At 37.6% G+C, this 20,098-nt stretch overlaps 1 protein-coding gene across 4 annotated transcripts in view; it reads left to right on the top strand.

Moving 5' to 3' along the window:
• The first annotated feature begins 787 nt into the window (after positions 1-787).
• The window catches only part of LOC139136673 (protein polyglycylase TTLL10-like), a 111,744-nt gene continuing 92,433 nt past the window's right edge, over positions 788-20,098 (top strand). For 2 of the 4 annotated variants that reach the window (XM_070704458.1, XM_070704457.1), the window contains exons 1-2: positions 788-912; positions 1,263-1,451. In XM_070704458.1, the coding sequence (XP_070560559.1) occupies positions 1,263-1,451 (189 nt within the window). In that variant the 5' untranslated portion in view covers positions 788-912. Of the gene's footprint in view, positions 1,089-1,262; positions 1,452-20,098 lie in introns of all 4 variants that reach the window. The other 2 variants (XM_070704456.1, XM_070704455.1) reach the window with 1 other exon arrangement.

Below are 20,098 nucleotides of genomic sequence, written 5' to 3'. Positions count from 1 at the left end.
ATCTGCGTCTACGCACCCCATAAGCTTAGACGTGTAGGCTATACCTAGGGCCTATATGCCTATGGGGTGCATAGACGCGGAGCGGAATAGACCACAGGTGACTGTGAATAGACCTACCTTAGTTGCTCTAGATGCTTGATGGGTAGGAGGGGGTACCCCCAATATTTTCATACGAGCTAGGTGTGGGGTAGGCCTACAACACAAGTTGAAACTATAGGCCTAAGCTTATGTAGGCCTATCCATGAATATTCCAAAAGTATGACCCAGTGTTAAGGATTTTCTTGACATCTGTTTTGTTTTTGTTTGTTTTGTTTTTTTTTTGGGGGGGGCGTTTTGTACCGTTTATTCAACTGCTTGCGAAGATTTTCCTAAAGCACGGCATATGTTTAGATTTTTACTTGATGAAAAATTGACCTATGTTTAGGATTTTTTTTGTTAAAAAGTTAAAGAGATGCATTCAGGCGGCACTCCCTCCCTCCTACTCTACTCTAAGCTTACTGTGTGCCCCTGTAACCGAAGCCGGTGAACGCGTGTAGGCCCTAGGCCTACAGTTCTTCTACTGGTTTAGTTTTAAATTAATTCGGCCTTTAGTGCATTTATTGTTCTTGTTTTACCCTTTGAAATATCGGTTTATAGGCAGGCCCTGCCGGGGATGACGCGTGACGTTATTTTCTCGTTATTCAGCGTACCTGTTGCCTAGGAAACGCTTCCTGCAATATTACTTGGTCACCTGACAAAGGTGAAAGGTTATACGCAAGCGCAATATTAACCAGAGTATCGACGTTTTTAACTTGTCTGTTATTGGCTGATAGTCAATAGATTTGTTAAGCTGCACCAATCGTGAAAAGCGTAACGAAACCGTTGTTTCGAATTCTCCTAGGCTCCATTCAAAACAACGGCCAAACAGTGCAGGTATTTGAGATATTAGGATATTCAGCACATTTATTAATCACTTTAGCTTCCTTTCGTTTCCACGTATTCTTGTGAGGGAGTGCCTTCCTCCTGCAAGCGATGGACACAGGAGTTTGGACTATGGAATGGTGAAGCTGACAGAATCAAATTCCCCAAGCTGCCGTCTGCAGCTGCAGGTATTACGATGTAGTGCGCTGATATGATGTCAAAAGTCAGTGTGAAAAAGCGCCAGCATTGGTTTACCGAAACCCACTTTTGCTGCATTTTAGTTGATAAAAGGTTGACCACACTGTTTTTCCCTCGTAAAATGTGTCCGTGTCTTATCGCTCCCTCGTTCTTTCCTTTCAAAGATGGCGGATGACAGGTTAATTATGAGGGCCGAACAGTGTTGGCAAGATACGTCGTACCCGCCGGTAGCGAAATCCAAGGCGGAAGTCTTTGAGGTCGATTTCAGCGACGGGAAGAATGAGAAGAACCGAAGAAATGGCAAGAAAGCGAATCTACAGGAAGCATTTTTAAAGTTCAAGAAGGAGAGACAGGCAAGTTTTGTGTTATTAAATGTCAGTACGTCCTCGTGTTTTCCCCTGTGCAGCTGGTGTACATGTGCTAAAAGTTTTATGACAGGTTCCATTCAACTACGATGCTACATATTTTATGAGTTGTCTTTGCCAGCAAGGTTTCATTTGCCTGTAGCATGGGGTACAGTACACCTCCATGCCTGTAGAGTGTCTTAACTTGTACACTCGCTGTGTTTCACGTTTGTATTGTAATGCCCGTGCAAGCCGCAATTGATTACAGCATGTGCTACATCCGTGATGTTTGTTACTGCTGTGTGCCGGGGGTCTCCATAGGTAAGTCATGTTTTGATGTTAAAGTTCATTGCCTTCCGCTCGCGCTCTTCACCGAGTAGGGGTGACTTTCCCCGCTTACTTATCGAGGGGAATGGGCGGACACTGAAACACGCCAGTCGTTGAGTTCGGCAACTGCTCAGCTGTTCAGAGCACCGCGAAGACTGCAGTGCTGCGTCATGATTGGCAAACAGAGCACAGGGAAAGCGTATGGTACGTGTGTTTGCTTTCCAGTGAGTTGTCAAACCGTAACAAAGGGAAGAAATACGAACACATTAAAGTGAAAAAGACTGGTTCGAGATTTTCGGGTTTGCTGACATTAATGAAATAACATTGTGCAATTGTTGCATTAAGAAATTGGATACTCCTTGGTGATGAGGTCCATTGTAGAGCTGAAAATTAACAGACCGTCATCGAAGTCCCTGAAGCTTTTTTCCATTTACTCCGAAAAGGCCTATTTTGTTCTTGCCTACAAGCAGTGCAAACCGTGATAATAGGATTGATGATGAAACGAGAAGCGACACAAAAAACTTGATATGTTACCATCTACACAAATATTGCACTTAATGCAGACTCTAATATAATCAAATTCCCCTTGCAGGCCATAATTTTTTTGCTTTGATCATGTATGTCTTTTCCTTGTTTATCAGTTGACATTTTCAAGTCAACGATTTTGCCAACAGGTCTGTAGCTCATCTATATAAGATAAAGTAAGAAATCTCTGGGGTGACCGTGTAGTAATGTCTGTCTCTACTTGACAATGCATATTCGTGTGTAATAACTTGGGAGTGCTTTTTTGGGAGAGTGAATGTATGTCTGTGGAAAAGATATTGCTAAGATTTTAGGTCTCTTTATTATCCATTTTATTTCTATACCACTACTGGTATATGGATTTCAGTGTTGAAACATGAGTAAGGGTCACTAATTAACTTCAAATTGTTAAATTGCAGACACTCTGATGATTTGAATTCTACGGGTACGGTAATAATGTTTAAATTGATTTCTGCAATTGGTACATTTGTAGTGTTGCGTGTGCCAATCACTTATCTACGCCATCCGAAGTCTGATTGTCATATTGATGTTTTGTAGTAAAATTTGCTATATTTTTCAACATCAGAACCACACACACACTTGAAATTTAAACCCTTGGTTGAGTCTGTAATCATGGTTATTCTGTACAACAGTCACTCCCCAATTCCGTGTAAACAGATCATCGGCAATCACCATTTGATTATTAATGATGGTTTTGGGCCATACCAAGGTGGTGGTGAAAAGGTTTATGAGAGACTTTCAAAACTCTGAGTCCGCAGGTACATGCTACCTGGCGGCCGCAGAAAATGCTACACAAATGAAAATGCACAGTAGATGTATAAACATTCATGTTGTAACTATGATAAAGTAAATGAGCTAAAAAAAAGAGAGTTTCTCGTCTTCGAGTGGAATACAAATCAGAAACAGAATCGAAAATCATCTGAAATTTCATGAAAGTAGGGCTGCGTATGATGAAACAGTGCCTATACAAATTAGGCTTTACCATTTCCACTTTCTGTACAGTACTTTGATAGTAATCAGCTCACACTGATTAGGAAAAAATGCTTCCATCATCATCTTTAGCCTTTGGCCTTGGTAAATCTGTAATCTTGACAGAATGTTCACTGATGATTTTGTCTTTCAAGTGCGGCATGAACCAACCACTGAAAATTGAAGCCGTGAAATTGCACAGTGTACTTGAACTGTCTGGTATATTTAAGAATCAGAATTTAGGGAGTAACATTCCATATTTTAAATTCCAAGAACCATTTAAATGTATACCATGTTTGCTTTTCAAAATGGTCATGGTTTTATGGGAAAAGGCCATTTGAAAATAACCATTATTTGATTTAAATGAGATTATCGCAGTTTGTATAATCTAGAATAGGAATTTGCTTTTAACCCGAGTCTTCTGTGAAAATATGTTGATACATGATATAAAATTCATATCAAAATTTTTGTCACCAAGTTGAACACATGGCATATTTTAATTTATTGAAGGTATGAACAAATTGAATTTTATTTTCTGTTATGCTGTGATTAACTTCAGAGATTTGTGATTGTAAGGGTAGTTTTTGTGCATTTTTAGCTTTGATTCGAACAAATGTTCATCAAAACGTCAATTCCATCCTCAGTTTAGGGTTTGAAATTTATAATGAAGGAATTAATTAATTATAAAATAGTTCTGACAAGCTCTCTCACAGCTATCGGTATTCATCTGTTGAGGTCAGAAAACTATGAAAAAGCTAATTACTCTGTATTTACTTATCTGTCTACTTTACATATTTACAGAAACCTATACGCAAATAGTATCACTGAGGAAAAATTAGTCAGTATGTGCATTGGGCACTCAGTTATGTTTTATCTATTCACCTAATCAAACATGTCTTAGGTTATTGTACTAGCAATGCTGGCAGGTGAATACAGGCACAGTGTAATGACACACACATATTGCTTGATCGGCAGATAGAAATTTGCATAGACAAGTTGAAAGGGTGATAATTGGCGTGTGCGGTGGACTGACATGCTAGATCTGTTTTCAATGATTACACAGGCTACATAAATGACCCTAGTAACACTGCTGTGATGTACTCTATGCAAAGCCGGATCATCATGGCTCTCAGCTATCATCACCCGAAGAATTCAGAATAGAACGAGTTACAAATGCTGCATATATACATTTGTAATGATTTCTGAGGGAGAAAAATCAGTTAACAAATGAAAGCCACCTGAATTCTTTGTATTGAATTTATGAAATATGGATTTTTTTCTTCAATCCAGCAAGATGGAGTAGTGTGTGTTAGATGAAATACTCAGTGATTGCTTGTTTAATGTCTCTTTGAGTCATTGTACTGTTTGATTGATTTTAAACCACTCTGGATTTGCAGGAATTTCTCACAGAATGTCTTCGGAAAGTTCCAGTGTCGTTAAGATTACTCTGTATTGGCTTGGTGGTAAGATAATTCACAGACATAAGAAAGGAGAATAGAATTTTGAAAGGCTTAAGATAATCAGTGGTGCAGTATGATTACCATGTATAGATTGCTACCAACTTCTCTGCTTGAGGTGGACACAAAATTTGTCATAGAAAAATCTAAAAATTTTATAAAATACAAATTGGATCTACTTTAATCATGTAAAATTTTACTGCTGTAATGTACTTATAATATCCCCAGTGATTGTATAATTTGTAACATTAACCCTTTGAGCACCAAAGCCAATTTTTTGTCGCCTTTACAAAATATATACCCCTGGCAAATTTTTTCAGATATTTGCCAAAATTTTGATAAAAAACTGTAGCAATTGAAATGTGATTTCTATTTGCTCCAAAATTATCAAAACAAATACAGAAAAATTCATAAAAATTGGTAAAATGTTGCACTAAAATTTTGGTGGGAAAAATTACAGCACTCAAAGGGTTAAGGTGTTCTGTCAACGACAGATTCAGTACGGTTTCTGACATCACCACAGCCTTAAATATAATATGCCTAACTGTTGACTGTAAGCCTGCAATATTGATGCCATGTGTAACGGTACTACATCATGTCCATTGATAGAAGCAGTTAGGTCAACATTGCTGAAAGAACTATATGGTACTAGAGAATAATCAACCCCCTGCTTCTTTTGATATGTACAACAGATGTTGATAATGAATTTTCTGTTTTCAAATGTGTTTCAGCATTGTGCATGTCCTACTAAGGTGTGGTTTAGTTCTGTTCAAAACAGAGTTCAAAGTTCAGTCAGAATGTGAAATAATTAGCAAGAATGGATTTGTTTCCCTGTAAACATTGGCAGCTTTTTCCACAGACACAAATCATGGTGAAAATGAGCAAAGTTGGTTTTCTGTAAGTTTTATCAGTAACTAATGCAATGCAGCATACATAAGACCTTAAAACTGAAAGAAGGTTCTGGCAGAAGAAAATTTTGTTCATCGATAAAAGTCCGATATATACCATTTACGATGTATAATTTATATAAAATATGCTACTTTGTCACTAAAAATATGGAATATAGATCAAATCTGAAGTGCCCAAAACCAGGGTCCCTACACAAAAACATGGAGGACTGTGCTAAAATAAAGTTTCATTGATGTGACGGAATTTTTACGCTTCAAGCATTACCAACACACAAATGTATGTCGTGCTTGTTTATTCACACACATCAGTGCTTATGTGTACATATTCTTAGTGTGAAGAAAATTCCCAAATGTAGATCAATCGAGAAATAAGTGTATCATTTCTGTTGTTTTTCTCCAGGGTCTATGTTCTGAGTAACATTGATTTCTGTAGAGTATACACTGGTAAGCAATAAACTTGGGAAAGAGACATAGCCTACTCAGTGAATGAGTTGCTGTGTTCTGTCAACTCTGTGCTGAAATTATTCAAACATGGTCCGATAAAATGTTCACTGGAGGAAACAAAAACCAAACAGTACCCCACCTTTATAAAACTGAAGTGAGCTAATAAAAAAAATCAAAAAAAGATTTATGACTTTGCTCAGTGTGTTTTGTTTATCATCACCATACTCTCAGGAACCGTGAATCTATCAGGTACATAGAGCTTGTTACCTAGGCTACCATTCATGACATCATTATGGAATGAAATTCAAGCCCTGTTAAAGTTTGACCCATTTCCCCAATTCCTGATAATTACCGTGATAGCGTTCATCGGCATAGCGATGATACTAAGATGATCATCATGCAGTAAACTAACACCCAGCTGCCACATTTTCATCGTTAGAAACAAAATGTACCTGTACATGCGTGACACGTACATGATACGTACATGCATTTTCTTAATTAGCCAGAGGAATGCTTCAATGAGCTAAATATAAAATAATGAAAAAGCTGTGTTTCAGGTTGGATTCAGTTTACAGGACTTGCCTGGTTTAAACTTTTCATCACCTGTAGGCTGAAAATATACAGTACCCTTTCCAAAAGGAAATACTCATATACCATATCAGATCATGTTTTAGAAAGCTGTAGTTTTGATTTCAGCTTTAACTCGAACCAAACAGGATTAGCCCCTTGGTTGTTCCTGCCTGCCCATATCCTGTTAAACCAGTTTGTACCGCGTGGTCCAATGTTTCGTTGCAGTGCAGTGATGGGTGGATACCAGTTTCAGTTGGAAATCGCTGTGTTTACTCTGCATGCAACTGATACTAAGGATGTGAGTGATAGAAACTGAGCAAACACAAAGGTAGTGTTTCCCTTCCTGCCAGAGGAAGTCCCTCATAGCACCAGAGGTATCCCATAATTCATTCTGATTTGTAAGGCATGATACAGGGGAATCTCCCATGTGTGGTCAAACTCCTCCACTTGTTAAGTGAATTCTAAAGAGCATTTTTTTGAAAATATTTTCATTTCCAATTTTAAATTTGGAAAATTATGCTTGTTTGCATGAGGCAATTGAGCAATTTTGTTAATTATCACAGTACATCCACACCTTGTGAACTACAATGTGGCCAATTGTAGTGAATAGTTTACAGGAAAATGTTCAATCTAGCCATATAGATTTTTTCCTGTGGTTTAATAGCAAAAGATATTTACAGTGGTAACTGTTCAACTGAGGATGACCACCTTTCTAGGTTATAACTTAAAAGCCTCATAAAAAATATGGCATTTTTTGGATAATTAATATAATTCCAATATCTAAATGTACTTTCATTAAATATCGTGAGAATTTTTGTGTCCAAATTTTACAGTGGAAAACAGTTGGATATACCAAACCTTCAAGTGACAGGAAGGTTGACCCTTATACACCCCTACCAGTTGGATGAACCCATTAGTTTGTATTGTTGATGTTGGGCTCCCTAACAGGGAAAATAGGGGTGTAGCAGGTACTACATGCGTAAGTGTCACAAACAGCTGGTGCTCTCACATCTACTGTATCAAAAGCTTATACCAGCTAACACATAATGTATTGGTGTATGTGTAATGTATATCAGAGCTAAAATGCATACAAATACAGTAGTTTATCAAAATGTTCCAAGTGTCTGATAAGGCTGTGTATCAGATATGCCTTAAAAAGATTGGCATCGGATAAAAAATACATCATATAATCTGAGCTTGAATTTCCATGCTGCGGATTTTAATTTCAGATAGATTCTGTTTAACATTCATTTTTCAGCAGAGTTCAAATCTTGGAATAAAGCCCTGGTTAGTACTCAAAGATGAAAGTTTCAAATTAATATGTTAGGGTTTCAGGCAAAAACTTGTGGATTAAGGTTTTTCATCCAATGTTAAATCTTGGATGTTGTCCACAAAGCATGCAACATAAACATGTGCTGTCAATGTCTAGAGATACCTTTCATTTGGAGTTGTATTTGAATTTGATGATAAACAATGCCACATTTTTTTTTTCTTTGTTCGAAACAGTTTTTGCCAATTTTAGCTGTCTGAACAAAAGTATTATGTAGAGTCAAACAAAACAGATCAGACTGATGGCAAGACAATAATAAAAGATTTATGAATAGTGTTTTGCCTTTTAAAATCAGCATTTTGAACCCACATGGGAATGCATAATTCTGTCTGATATATGTGATTGAAAACATACAATGGTGTCTCTTATAGCTCAGCAATTTGAATCTTGCAGGGGTGTGAGGGGGTGCATCATACAGTTACAGTATTATCACTGCACATTTTTTATCAACTTGTACAAATTTAATTCAGCTAATAAACACTTTTGTAATATTTCAATCAGGACTGCTTCATGTTCTAATGAAGGAATTTTATTCACATTCGTATAAACTCTAGTTTCTTGTCAAGAAACAATTTGAGAGTTATACTGTTCTCCTGAAACTTCCACAAATTTTCAAATGTTTTTCAATTTGCCACAAGTACAAGACTTATAGTATGCCCATCATAGATAAATTTTGTACATCATGAAGTTCTCGGTTCATAAATGTAAAATATTTGAATTGTACACATGTACTTGTACGTTTTCACTATGGTGTGAGTGCAAATTGGAAATGCTGACTGTGAGCCTCTGTAATGACAGATTTCTGTCAGAACTGGATTTTCCATGTTTTTGTTTGAATTTGCTGTTCTCAAGTCAGAGCTGGAATTTCACCCAAAATGCTGGAACAACAAAGTAAGAAGGAATCAGAAGCTATGAGTTAGAAATTACTATTATCAAAGGAGTGCGCCATGTTATTTTGTCGGGTGTCACGGATAAAGATCTCTCCTTTCTGATCCTTTAGCACTGAAATATTGTAAGTCGAGTTTGAACAATCACATCTTTGTTTGGTTCAAAAGGATTAACTACATTTATTTAAAGACTGTCCTGAGACTTAACCCTTCATCACGGTATTAGGGCTGGTAATTAATGGTAGTCCCAGGTCCCAGGACAACCAAACTATGCCATGGGACTACTAATTTGTGGAAATGGTTGTCCCATGGGACTTCCACTTATTCACATGTGTCATGGAATGAAGCTGCAGAGTACAGATGATTAGGGTGTGTTGGCTCTAAGCTAGCTAGCAGGCTTTTCCAAACAACCTCGGCGACCTTGTCTAAACCCGGTGAAATTTGAACAATGATGCTCAATTGATCATCAGCCGTAAGTTTTGCATGCTAAATCTTCTGTTGCCATTCAGGATGATAAATGGTGTATACCTTGTTGCCTGGTGTTTGCTTTGCACTGTGTGAGGCACAGTTTTATGTAACGTTCTGGTTTGCCAGTGTGTTCAGTTCTGGTTTGCCAGTGTGTTCATGTTGCCTGGCTGACTGTATGAAAATTAAATTACATAAGAGATGATGTTAAAGTATATTTGCCAGATTTGAAGAAATGCATGTCGTAACCATATGATTTAAACTTTGCCATATGGGTAGGATAAAAGTAGACTACCATGTTTTCTTGGGACAACTAATTCTCAGAAATGGTTATCTACATGGACTAGTACCACATAATCATAATGAAATGGTTAATTTTTAGCCCTAACCATGGTTTGACCCAAATCCATAGTCAGCACTGGTGGATGTGGATCTGTGTCAGGGAATTGGGAACTGAAAGGGATGTAACCATCTTTTCTGAGTATCAAAAATTGTATGCAAAATTACAACTGAAAATATGGGAACTCTTTGGTCTCTATAATGCTTTTGACAGTATAATTTACCATTTAACAGGTGTATGGTTGGCTCAGCTCTGGTTAGACAAAATTCAATACCTCTGTTCAAGAGAGAAAGAACGTATCAAGTGACATAAGTTTTTTCCCCTGAATTTTCAGGTTATTATTAAACACACCATATTTTATTACACAGTGTCAATAGTGTGGTGCAAGTTGAGACATTTATGTGCACATGCAACAAATAAAAAACTGAATCTAAGTAATGAAAAGTAGAATTTATTTCCATCGGAAGAGAATGATATAGGCTTTCTACATGCCTGTACACACACTAGAGATTTATGATATGATTATGGGGTTTTTTTTTGCAAATAGAAAGAGATTTTCTTGTGATTTAAGAGACCCAAGATGTGGAGAACACTCATGGCATATTTGTATTTGTTACAGCATGATTTTCATAAAAAAATTACAATACGAGCAAATTTACTCAAACACCATGAATACTTAGTGAAACAACTTCTGTGATCATGGAAGTACTAGTATGATTGTTTCAGATCAACTGACCAGATATTCCATTAGCATCATAAATTTATGATGAAGACCTGGTTACGATTTGCTCAGAAAAGAAATTTCTTGAATAACAAAAAAGTAAAATGCAAGCCTCAACTGAAGTTGATATATCTTTTGCTGAAATTGGAAAATGGTGTTTTGTCCCCATGGAAAAGAAAGGTTATCTACCATATTTATAGTGCTCTTGTTTGATTTTCAAGTACTAACTTTATGAAATTTTGGTGCTATGGCATTTTCCATCTTTCCTTGGCATGTAATACAACCAATTATTGGGCAGTCATTGTATTGCGGTGGTCTAATAGTGGTTCCTCAAAACCACCCATTTTCAACACAATGAAATTAAAAAGGAGAAAGAAAATGTATACGTGTACCAATGATCTCCAGAAAGAAATTCTAAATTTGAAATTTATGACAAATCCATGATGTCAATTAACAATCAAAGAATTATTCAAGAGTTGCAATCAGTCATCAGGGATGTTCAGATTCAAACATATAATGAGGTGAGACAGTGTGGAAATCTGTAAAATTGGGCTTTCAGTCCTATACGACAAGCCAGCTGGTTTTTCTTTAAGTTCTGAATGTGAGGATGGCATTTTACCTGCTGATGAAAAGGGCAAAAACTTGTTGATGAGTTGGAAATTGAGCAATTTATTTGACGTCGCTGGGTTGTCATGTTGTCAATTATGCATGATAGTGGCTTTTGTGTATACACGGGGACAGCGTTGAAGACGTGTAATTTCTGCCGCAAATTGCGCGACAATCTTGACTGATAATTTGGCCGCTAGTTTAGGGCTTCTGTATGCAGTGGTGCTCAGCGGATGTGAAACACACACACACACACACACACAAAACACTAATCTGAATAGAGCTTGTAGGTTGAGGAAGAAATGAAAATCAGATGTGAAAACTGATGGATTACAGCCAAGCAGAGAATAGTAAAGCCATCGCAACTGGCTTGATAAGCTTAAGAAATCAAGTTATTCAGATTTGAAAAAAAAAAATAGAATATTGAATCAGTACGGAACGCCTCTGCTCTGGTGAGAACGTAAAATGCATGCAATTGCAATCTGAAATTGGATGAATGACAAGCAAGGTTTATCACAACGCAGAGATTTGGTGAATCTTTCCCTGCACTGAATTCTGTCTCACCCGGCAAAGTCTCCCAATCTCATTAGCTTTCCCTGGTTACCCAGCAAGGGAAGCCAAGTGGATATTTTACGCGAACGAAAAGGCTTCATTATTTGTTGGTTACGGCTTCATCAGCCGCAGTAAATCTCGCAAGCCATCAACTGAAGTGTAATTCCACATTGTCATTTCAACCAGCCCTCTGTGTGGATTACGAGCATAGCTTAGAATGTCAGCGTTTGCCAAAGTCTCGCTTAGACAGCCTGTCACAAGAAAATATTAAGTGAGCTACAATATTAAAGTAAGCACATCGCTTCCAGTGTTATATTATTTCACGTTTTCATTCATGTATTAAACATACTAAAGTCCTGTGCAAGGTTTTTTAAATTGACTTCAGATATATCATTGTTTCTGACTTGGTGCTATTCTTTTTGTTTATCTCACAGAGTTGAGAAAAATGCATTTTTTTTCTTCTTTCAGTTGAATGAAGTCAGCCTTGAATTAATAACCATGCCAGTATTGATTGCATGTGAGATGAATTTCCAATAAATTACTCCGTATATGGATCCCGGGTGATGGAGAAAAGGAGTCCAAACAAAGGGTTGCCATACTCCAATCACTAAATGTGACCCCACAGTATTGACATTGAAAACATCCAGCCTTAATAGCATCTCATTAGGCACACGTTTCATACAATCTTACCATTTTTTGTGTGACAGTGATAAGTTCTGGCAAGTGCGGGGGACTGTTGCCATGGCCACCGGTATACAATGGGACCTGCTAACATCCAAGAGCCATTAGAGCTACCTTTCAGTTCTGCATGAACAGCGGATAAGAAACGGTCAGTTGCCATGGCAGCATGTCAACAAACCTTGTTCCTGGCAAAGAAACACACCTAAGCCTGCTAAGTAGAGAATAAACCTCATTTCTTGCTAAAGAAGTGGCATTTTTCTCATTGTTACTGTGCAAAGGTTCACAAAAGCATGTGGTTTTTTTATGAAGCAAATGAAACTGCCACAATAAACAAAAAACCCATAGCTGATGCCTTCATGGCTTGCATATTAATATCCACACCTTTTTTCATACATTTCAACCATTATAAACACACACCCCCTGAAGTAATACAGCTTTTAGCTAATTTCCATTTCTATTTTCAATTGATCATTTGTCGGAGCAATTTTTTTTTCTCCTGAGTTCCCTTCCATCAGCTATACCCTCATAGCAGAATATGAACAGTTGAGTTTTCTGACTAACTGTCCCTTGGAAATCACTCTAAGTGAAGGAATCCTAGAGCAATGGATGCGTGAATGTCAAAGTCTTTTTGTAGTTGTGATTTCTATGGCTAGTTCTCTCAACTCATTTTGAGCTGTTTTTCCTTTTATATCTGAAATCATCAAATTTTAATTTAGACACAATAGTAAATGCTTTACTGTTCAAACAGTAATAAAATATCATGTTCACTGTTTGTGAAGGTTAAAACTCTTGTTTTGTGTAGGTAGTGAAAATATGCCATGGGGCACTGCGGTAAGCATGAATCCTTGTTGATTGGTTTCAAATTTGAAAATTATTGAAATAGAATTTGACAAAAATTACTAATATTGAAATTGAATTTTTCCCAACATTGACTGAAATTAACAGCAAGCAGCCTGCCAAAACCCGCAGATTTGCAATAAATTGAGGCATACTCCGTTTTTGTCATCTCCCTCAATCACAGCAACGCGATATTAAAACATGACAGATGACAACATAATGCACAAAACAATATTAATACAAATCTACAGAGCATACATTTTAATTTATAAATGCTTTTAGTACGTCTATGCAAGGGTCCATCCATTAAACCTTGGATCCAAAATGATAAATAAATGTTAGATATTCAGTCCATAAATATCAGCAAGTCAGTTTTTCATATTCATCAATTTGTTCTGTTCATAGATGTGTGTTATTTAGAGGTTTCGATTGTTTCATCTGGCCAAACATGACCTCATATTTCACCAATCAGCGTCAAAAAAGAGGTCGGGAAAAATTCAATCAGTGTGTGGATACAATATAGAATTGATGTCATAAAGCTGAATGCATAATTTGAATCAAGCTTCAAGGCAAATGTTATATTGGTAATATGCTTAAATTGTCACACTAAAACCATTTGTATAATTTCATCAGATGAACGTATATATTGAATGTGGTGTATTGTGTGCTTTATTTGTAATATATTCCACAACATTTTAATGGGGTGGTTCTGCCCTTTTTTCACACAGGAAGATCACAAGTATATGTAATTAGCTGAGTTGTGTCTATCACTGCAGTTGATGTGGTAAATCCTTTGAGTGCTGTATTTTCCCACCGAAATTTTAGTGCAACATTTTACAAATTTTTATAAATTTTTCTGTAATATTGTTGATAATTTTGGATCAAAATCTCAGGTGAAATTTCTGTTCAAAAGTGACTTTCACAGATTTTTATAGACCATTACCACAGTCTGAGCTTTGTGGCCAGGTACATTGTAAGCTCAGTTAGCTGGCATGGTTTTGCAAAAAAAATGCGGACCAAGCTTATAGCACACCATTTCTACTGTTTTGAAGGTAGCACATTGAAATTTCATCAATCAGATATTTGACAAAAACTTATCAAAAAAGCATGAATTTGAAGAAAAGCAGGAAAATGACAAATGGAAACAGAATATCTCTTTGAAATGTACAGGTACTGCCAATGGCATTTTATTGTCAGCCAGGCAACATCCAGAATCAACGTTGTTGCATAAGTACATGTATGCAATATGTGTGGTATATTTTTGAGTAAAATTTTCTATTTCTCAACTGAGAATTAGCATCATTTGAAATTCAAAGTATTATGAGCCTTACAACCAAACTTATAAACTTTTCAGAACTATTCAGATTTTCTTCCAGGATAATTTCAACCATTCTCTTTCAACACCAAGAATAAAAATTAGGGATAGCCACATAAATGTTGGTAGTAGAAAAATATATGTCAGCACTTGAAATTCAAAATGGCAGCCATCCCTGTGTTGACTATTGGAAAATTGAATTTCGATTTTCACGAAGGATGATGGTGACAATTTCATTTATGTTGAGAGTATCAAAAAGAGCTCACACAAGTGGTAGACCGGTAGAGTAATGTGAAAATTATTTAATAAGTCTGAATGTATGTCCCTGAGGTGCAGTCTACCCTAAGACATGAATTCTACAGGTATGATGATTTTTATCAATATTTCCATTACAGTACACATATATGTACAGGACCAGCAAATCAGGAAACGGGAAACTCTAGTTCGAGAAATCTGAATTTTTTGAACTGTTTCTAAATTTGCACATGTGCTGCACTTGTTACTATCATGTGGTAGTGAACACAAATTCAATTTAGAAGAAATGAAATACTGTTATGGATTTGTATGATTGCGATTATTTTATTATGCATGCATGAACAGTATGTCCATGCACCTTGTATCATCATATACAAAGTGAAGTTATGGATGAATTCTGACCAACATACTGGTATGCTCAACTGATGAAGTACCGTATGCATTCCATCAATTACAGCTGTAATATGCAAATTGCATATTGAATTAAGTCAATCTAATCACGCCTTTTCATTATTTCACTGTGATGCTTGTTAATGATTAATCGTTCTAATTACCGTAAACTTTGGTAGAAAACATAATTAACGAAAGTTATCATGTGAAATAGTCGTTTATTGAATGTCAACTTGACACTATGGTGAGAATTTTGATTTCAAACTTCATGACAGATACATTTAAGCATACAGTGTTAGATAATGACCTCTGCCCCTTTTCCTCTGACAGAAGTGACCTTTTAAAGCGCAGGTTACACTTTTCATGTTCAACTTTTTCCCAGCGGGTCAGAGGGTAACATGATGTCAAGATTGTGTGTTGCAAATTGATTTTGGAAAAGTCGTTTGCTACGGAGAGTCAGAGCTTTCGTCAGAAAGGCCGAGGGATCCTTTCTGGTTTTGAGGGAATACTTTGCAAAAACGAAGAGAAGGCTGTTTGATATTTCCTAATGATAGGCTTACAGTGTTGCCTTTAGATTGGGATTAGCGATCTGTGGTGATGCATAGTAGCTTGGTTTGGTGCCCATCAGGTCAAGAGGCCAAGTTACAAAATGAGCAGCGGAGAGAGAGCTGCGTATCATAAATATGTAGATGTATGGCAAGCATCGCTGACAGCGACGGCTCATTTCCATTGGTACTGCCGAGGTCCCTACAATAGGGCTTCGTGTAATTGGAGTAACAGACAGCTTTCACACACAGATGAAGTGATTGGGTCGGATCCAATCTGCCGGAATGCTGCCGGTCATTTAGCCGGTGGCACTTCCATGGAAGATGAGCAAATAAATGGGAAAATACGGGAGCTGTCACTTGCAGTCTTTCACGGATGCTGGCTTGTTAAAAATACCTGCTTGCATCCATAGACGTTTCAATTCTTAGCTTATTCAGAAACCTGCCAGTTGATTCTGAAAGACAGGACAAAAACAACATGCACAAAGAAATTTGATGTTTTGCTTTCCAACAATTTTTCGAAATGGAAAGAGGACAGCTCTATACAGTCAGTAATTATACTGAAGTTACCTTTCACAATGTTTTTTCACAGAAGTTTATGAATGTAGGACATTCCCGTAACTGAAATTACAACTACTCAAGCAGTTATTGGTTCGGTATAAATGCACATATATAGGAATTGCTTCTTGCTAGTTGTAGCCGTCTATTAAAGTTTCAATAATTGAATGTAACTTTAAGATTACGTAAGATTTACTTGTCTTAAAGCGCAGTGGTCGTCGCGCTGCGCATCCTCCTGAGGGGGTCCCCCTCTGTTGTAAACAAATCCAAGAACGCCGCACATGTTACGGCTTGATTGTAATGTTTGCGATATTGCCGCTTGTTAAAATGGCGGCTGATCTGTCACAAGCGTACCAACTAACCAAATGTAACACGCAATAAAAGGTCAATTAATCTTAGTTGAATATCTGCTGAATATTGAACAATAATTGCACGCTGGATTGAGATCACATTTGCTCATGATTTTCTTGAATCAGTTGAATGGGGCTCGGCTACTTTTATCGCTCGAGCCATAGAGCTAGACGTACGCATGTATACGCCAACAGACTATCAACGACCGGGCTCTAGTTTTCGACATCGCAAGCAAGGACGAGAGCTTTCATTTCAAGAGGCCTGACAGGAGTACAAAGACAACAACCCAAACTACAGAAATCTACAGCTCGCAGAGCAATGCCCGCTGCAGCAAGAAGCATCTCTGCATCTGTTCCGTTCCGTGGTCTGTATGAACGTCCGTGTCAAACCGGTAACCGGGTATATGGCGCGCTACACTCGGCTGTGGAGAATCCAACTCAACACAATGTTTACCCCGTTTGGGGGTGCAAACGAGAATTCCGAGTACAGGTATCAAGTCAAGCGAAGGACCTTTCATAGGTCTTCTTGTTATGTGGGGGTTATCTCACTTGAAAGAGGATTCAGACCTACCCGGCAATCAGGAGGTACAACAACGAAGTTTGCCCAGCACCGCTAGGCCTACACCCAGTAGCGGTTGGATCACTGCCATGACCGTGCACAGGACCGGGGCACAGGATCTCTCGATACGTCTATGCACGGTGTAGCCGTGCAATTTCCTGCCAAATGCCGCGAAAACCCGCTCGTTTTGTCTATTGTTTCCTGTCATTTTAGTATTTCTTACCACGTAATACTAGGAGAAGTAAGACATGGTGATCAACAGTTGGTTGTGGGCCAAGTCGTCGCGGGCCGGTACGTTGTGGGACCGGATTCTCTATATCCGTGTATACGTCAACGCGGTGACCGTCTCCCAACAACATCTCCCGTGTCCTGCTCTGGCTTACCGATCATGGTCTTGAGTGTAACTTTTGTGTTAGGCATTGTGCTTGTTGCTGGTCTACATATATAGGCAATGTTGATCATTTTAGTTATGTATTTTCACTATACTGTACATAGCATTGTGTACAACCAGCGTGATCGCGCGCGATCAAAGCTTTTTGTTCACTGTGTCTGCGTGCAGTAAACTCAGCGACATAATGTGCTGAGTGTAGTGTCCCAATGTTCGTAGCTCTACACGAGTTTATAGATAGAAATACACCACTGAAGTTCGTTTCCGATCTTAATATTTTACTATGTTTAGTCTTACAAAGGCCTTAACAAAGTGGGGGACGGACTGCTCCCATCTCACTCCTATTGAAGTTGAGAAGACTTATGTTTACAAAAATTTATGTTTATCAACAAAAAAATCACGCACATGCAGCGCGACGACCACTGCGCTTTAAATAATATCAAAATCAGTTTACCCAGCCTGTGCTGTGCTTAACTTTGATGTACACATCAGTGAGAATTGAAAACAAAAACTTGAACATGTTCACTCAATTCTTCACATCCCCAGGTTCCAATGTATCGGTCCAACCATACACTGTCGGAAGAAACCAAAGTAGCAGTATCAGTGGCAGTGAGGTGTGGTTGTGTGGGGGGGAGTCGGGTCATGGGGTTAATAAAAGAAAAGAGCTTCAACTCCAAAACATTTATGTATCAAACAGAAGTTACATTTTATGTCTGCAAAGTCGGCAACTTTTGACATAAAATTTTGGTGAAACCAACCTCCTCTGAATAAAAATGGGAAATATGACAAGGGATGAAATATCGAACTTGGAATTAAAATGTACATGATGGTTGTGATGCTACACTGCAGAAAAATGTTTTGGGAATGCAAATGGGACATACAACATGGCTTAATCACCCAGGTGTTAGAAGATAAGGCAATCATGAACAATAGAAGAGACAGGGAAAAAGACCATTAGAAATGAGATGACCCAGCAATGCCATCTGAACATCACTTGAGGAGATGCTAGAGATTATCTTAATTCAGTTTTGAATGGGATGCAGTGACGTCACCCCCGTGCCGTAAATCATTACCCTATAAAATCACAAAACCTGAGACTTCTTCCCTGTCTCTCGTCTTTTTTTTTTTACATCACATGTTACATTCTCATTTGGCGGTTCTGAGCCAGTGACTTGCCTGTCAGGCAATTTCTGAAAAGCTGTAATTGTCGCGGTACATTGCGTGAATAAAAAGTAATTGGCCGTAATGGTACTCCAGGGCCAAATGCACATTTTTCATTTGCTTTCTTGCAAGGAGGACTCAAATCATAGGAAGGATAGTGTTAGCTCTACTGCTGCGGTGCCCACGGATATTGATTTTTATGGAAACAAAGCTTGTGTTTCAATGCTCCGACCGAATTATCAGAAAAAAAAGAGTCTGTTTTGCTTTAGAAGTCAATTTAGAATTTCCTGCCTATTCAGGTTCAAAGGAGTTGTGTTTGTCTTTCAATTGGACTAGTTTATCCCCTGTATTCATAATTTCTCTTTTCAAAGTTCCTATACTATTGCATTTTATTTTTCATTTCACACAGTAGCTGCTGGCCCATTTTAACGATCTGTTCAAGCAGCTGAGTGTCAAAGAAATTGTGCAGTTGAGACACAGGATATGCATGCTGTATATTAAAATAGAAATTGTTCCTTTCAGGGGTAAACATATGTCTTTCAGAGGCAAAATTTGAAATATTTCTATACCCATGTGACAGTGCCCTGCGACTTTTTGAAGTGATGTACCAGCGAATTCTGACTTTTTAAGAACACATGAACGAGTATGTGTGGACAAGAGTGTGTGAAAAGTGTCTTTTTTGAGTTTAGATAAAAACAAAGAAACAGTGAGTAGTACAGTAAAGAAAGCAATGAAGATGACGGTGGTGGTGGTGGTTGTGATGATGATAATAATAATGATGATGAGGAGGAGGAGGAGGAGGAGGAGAAGAAAGAGAATAATCTACATTTTGTTAAGACAAACAGATAAACAAAAAATACGGATAGTAAACAAGTAATGATACAGCTTCTAACAATGGCAATGTATTATTCAGACATTCAAATTTTGCTGAAGAGTCAAGTACAGGTATGTTTCTGTAAGACAGCATCAGTAAGCCCTCTAACTTTTTAATTTTTTGACATTTTTTGAAGCAACTTTGATATTTCTTGAAGTTTTTTTTCAGTCTGCTGTGGAGGTAAACCATGTATTAGAATAAGAGTCAGAGAGCACATTTTAAGTGTGGCTGGCATGTAAAATGGACAAAAAACAGTTATAGCTTTAACTAGTTCAATCCCAATTCATTGACATCAAAGTGTTTGGGCCGAACCACAGTGGTGAAAAGGTTGTCTGACTGTGAATAAATCACTGGTTCAAATTATCTGAAGGCATGTCATGTTTGGATTCCCACTTTATCCAAATGTGATTGGAAATTCAAACAAACCATAAACTTCAGTAAAATTCTAATTTTTGGTGAATATTATCAGCCATATTCAGGAAGTTTGATTTTATAGGCTTCACAATGTCAGCAGTAAAATGATGAATTTAGGATCTATATATGAACATATGCATGCACTTTTAGCATCATGTACTTGTTAGGTTTAAAGCCAAAGTAGCTGCGAATGTGTGATAAACCAACCTC

The sequence above is a fragment of the Ptychodera flava genome, chromosome 7 (assembly GCF_041260155.1).
Source record: "Ptychodera flava strain L36383 chromosome 7, AS_Pfla_20210202, whole genome shotgun sequence".
Lineage (NCBI taxonomy): Eukaryota > Metazoa > Hemichordata > Enteropneusta > Ptychoderidae > Ptychodera > Ptychodera flava.
The sequence above is the reverse complement of the archived record's forward strand: the minus strand, read 5'-3'. Positions and strand labels throughout refer to the sequence as shown.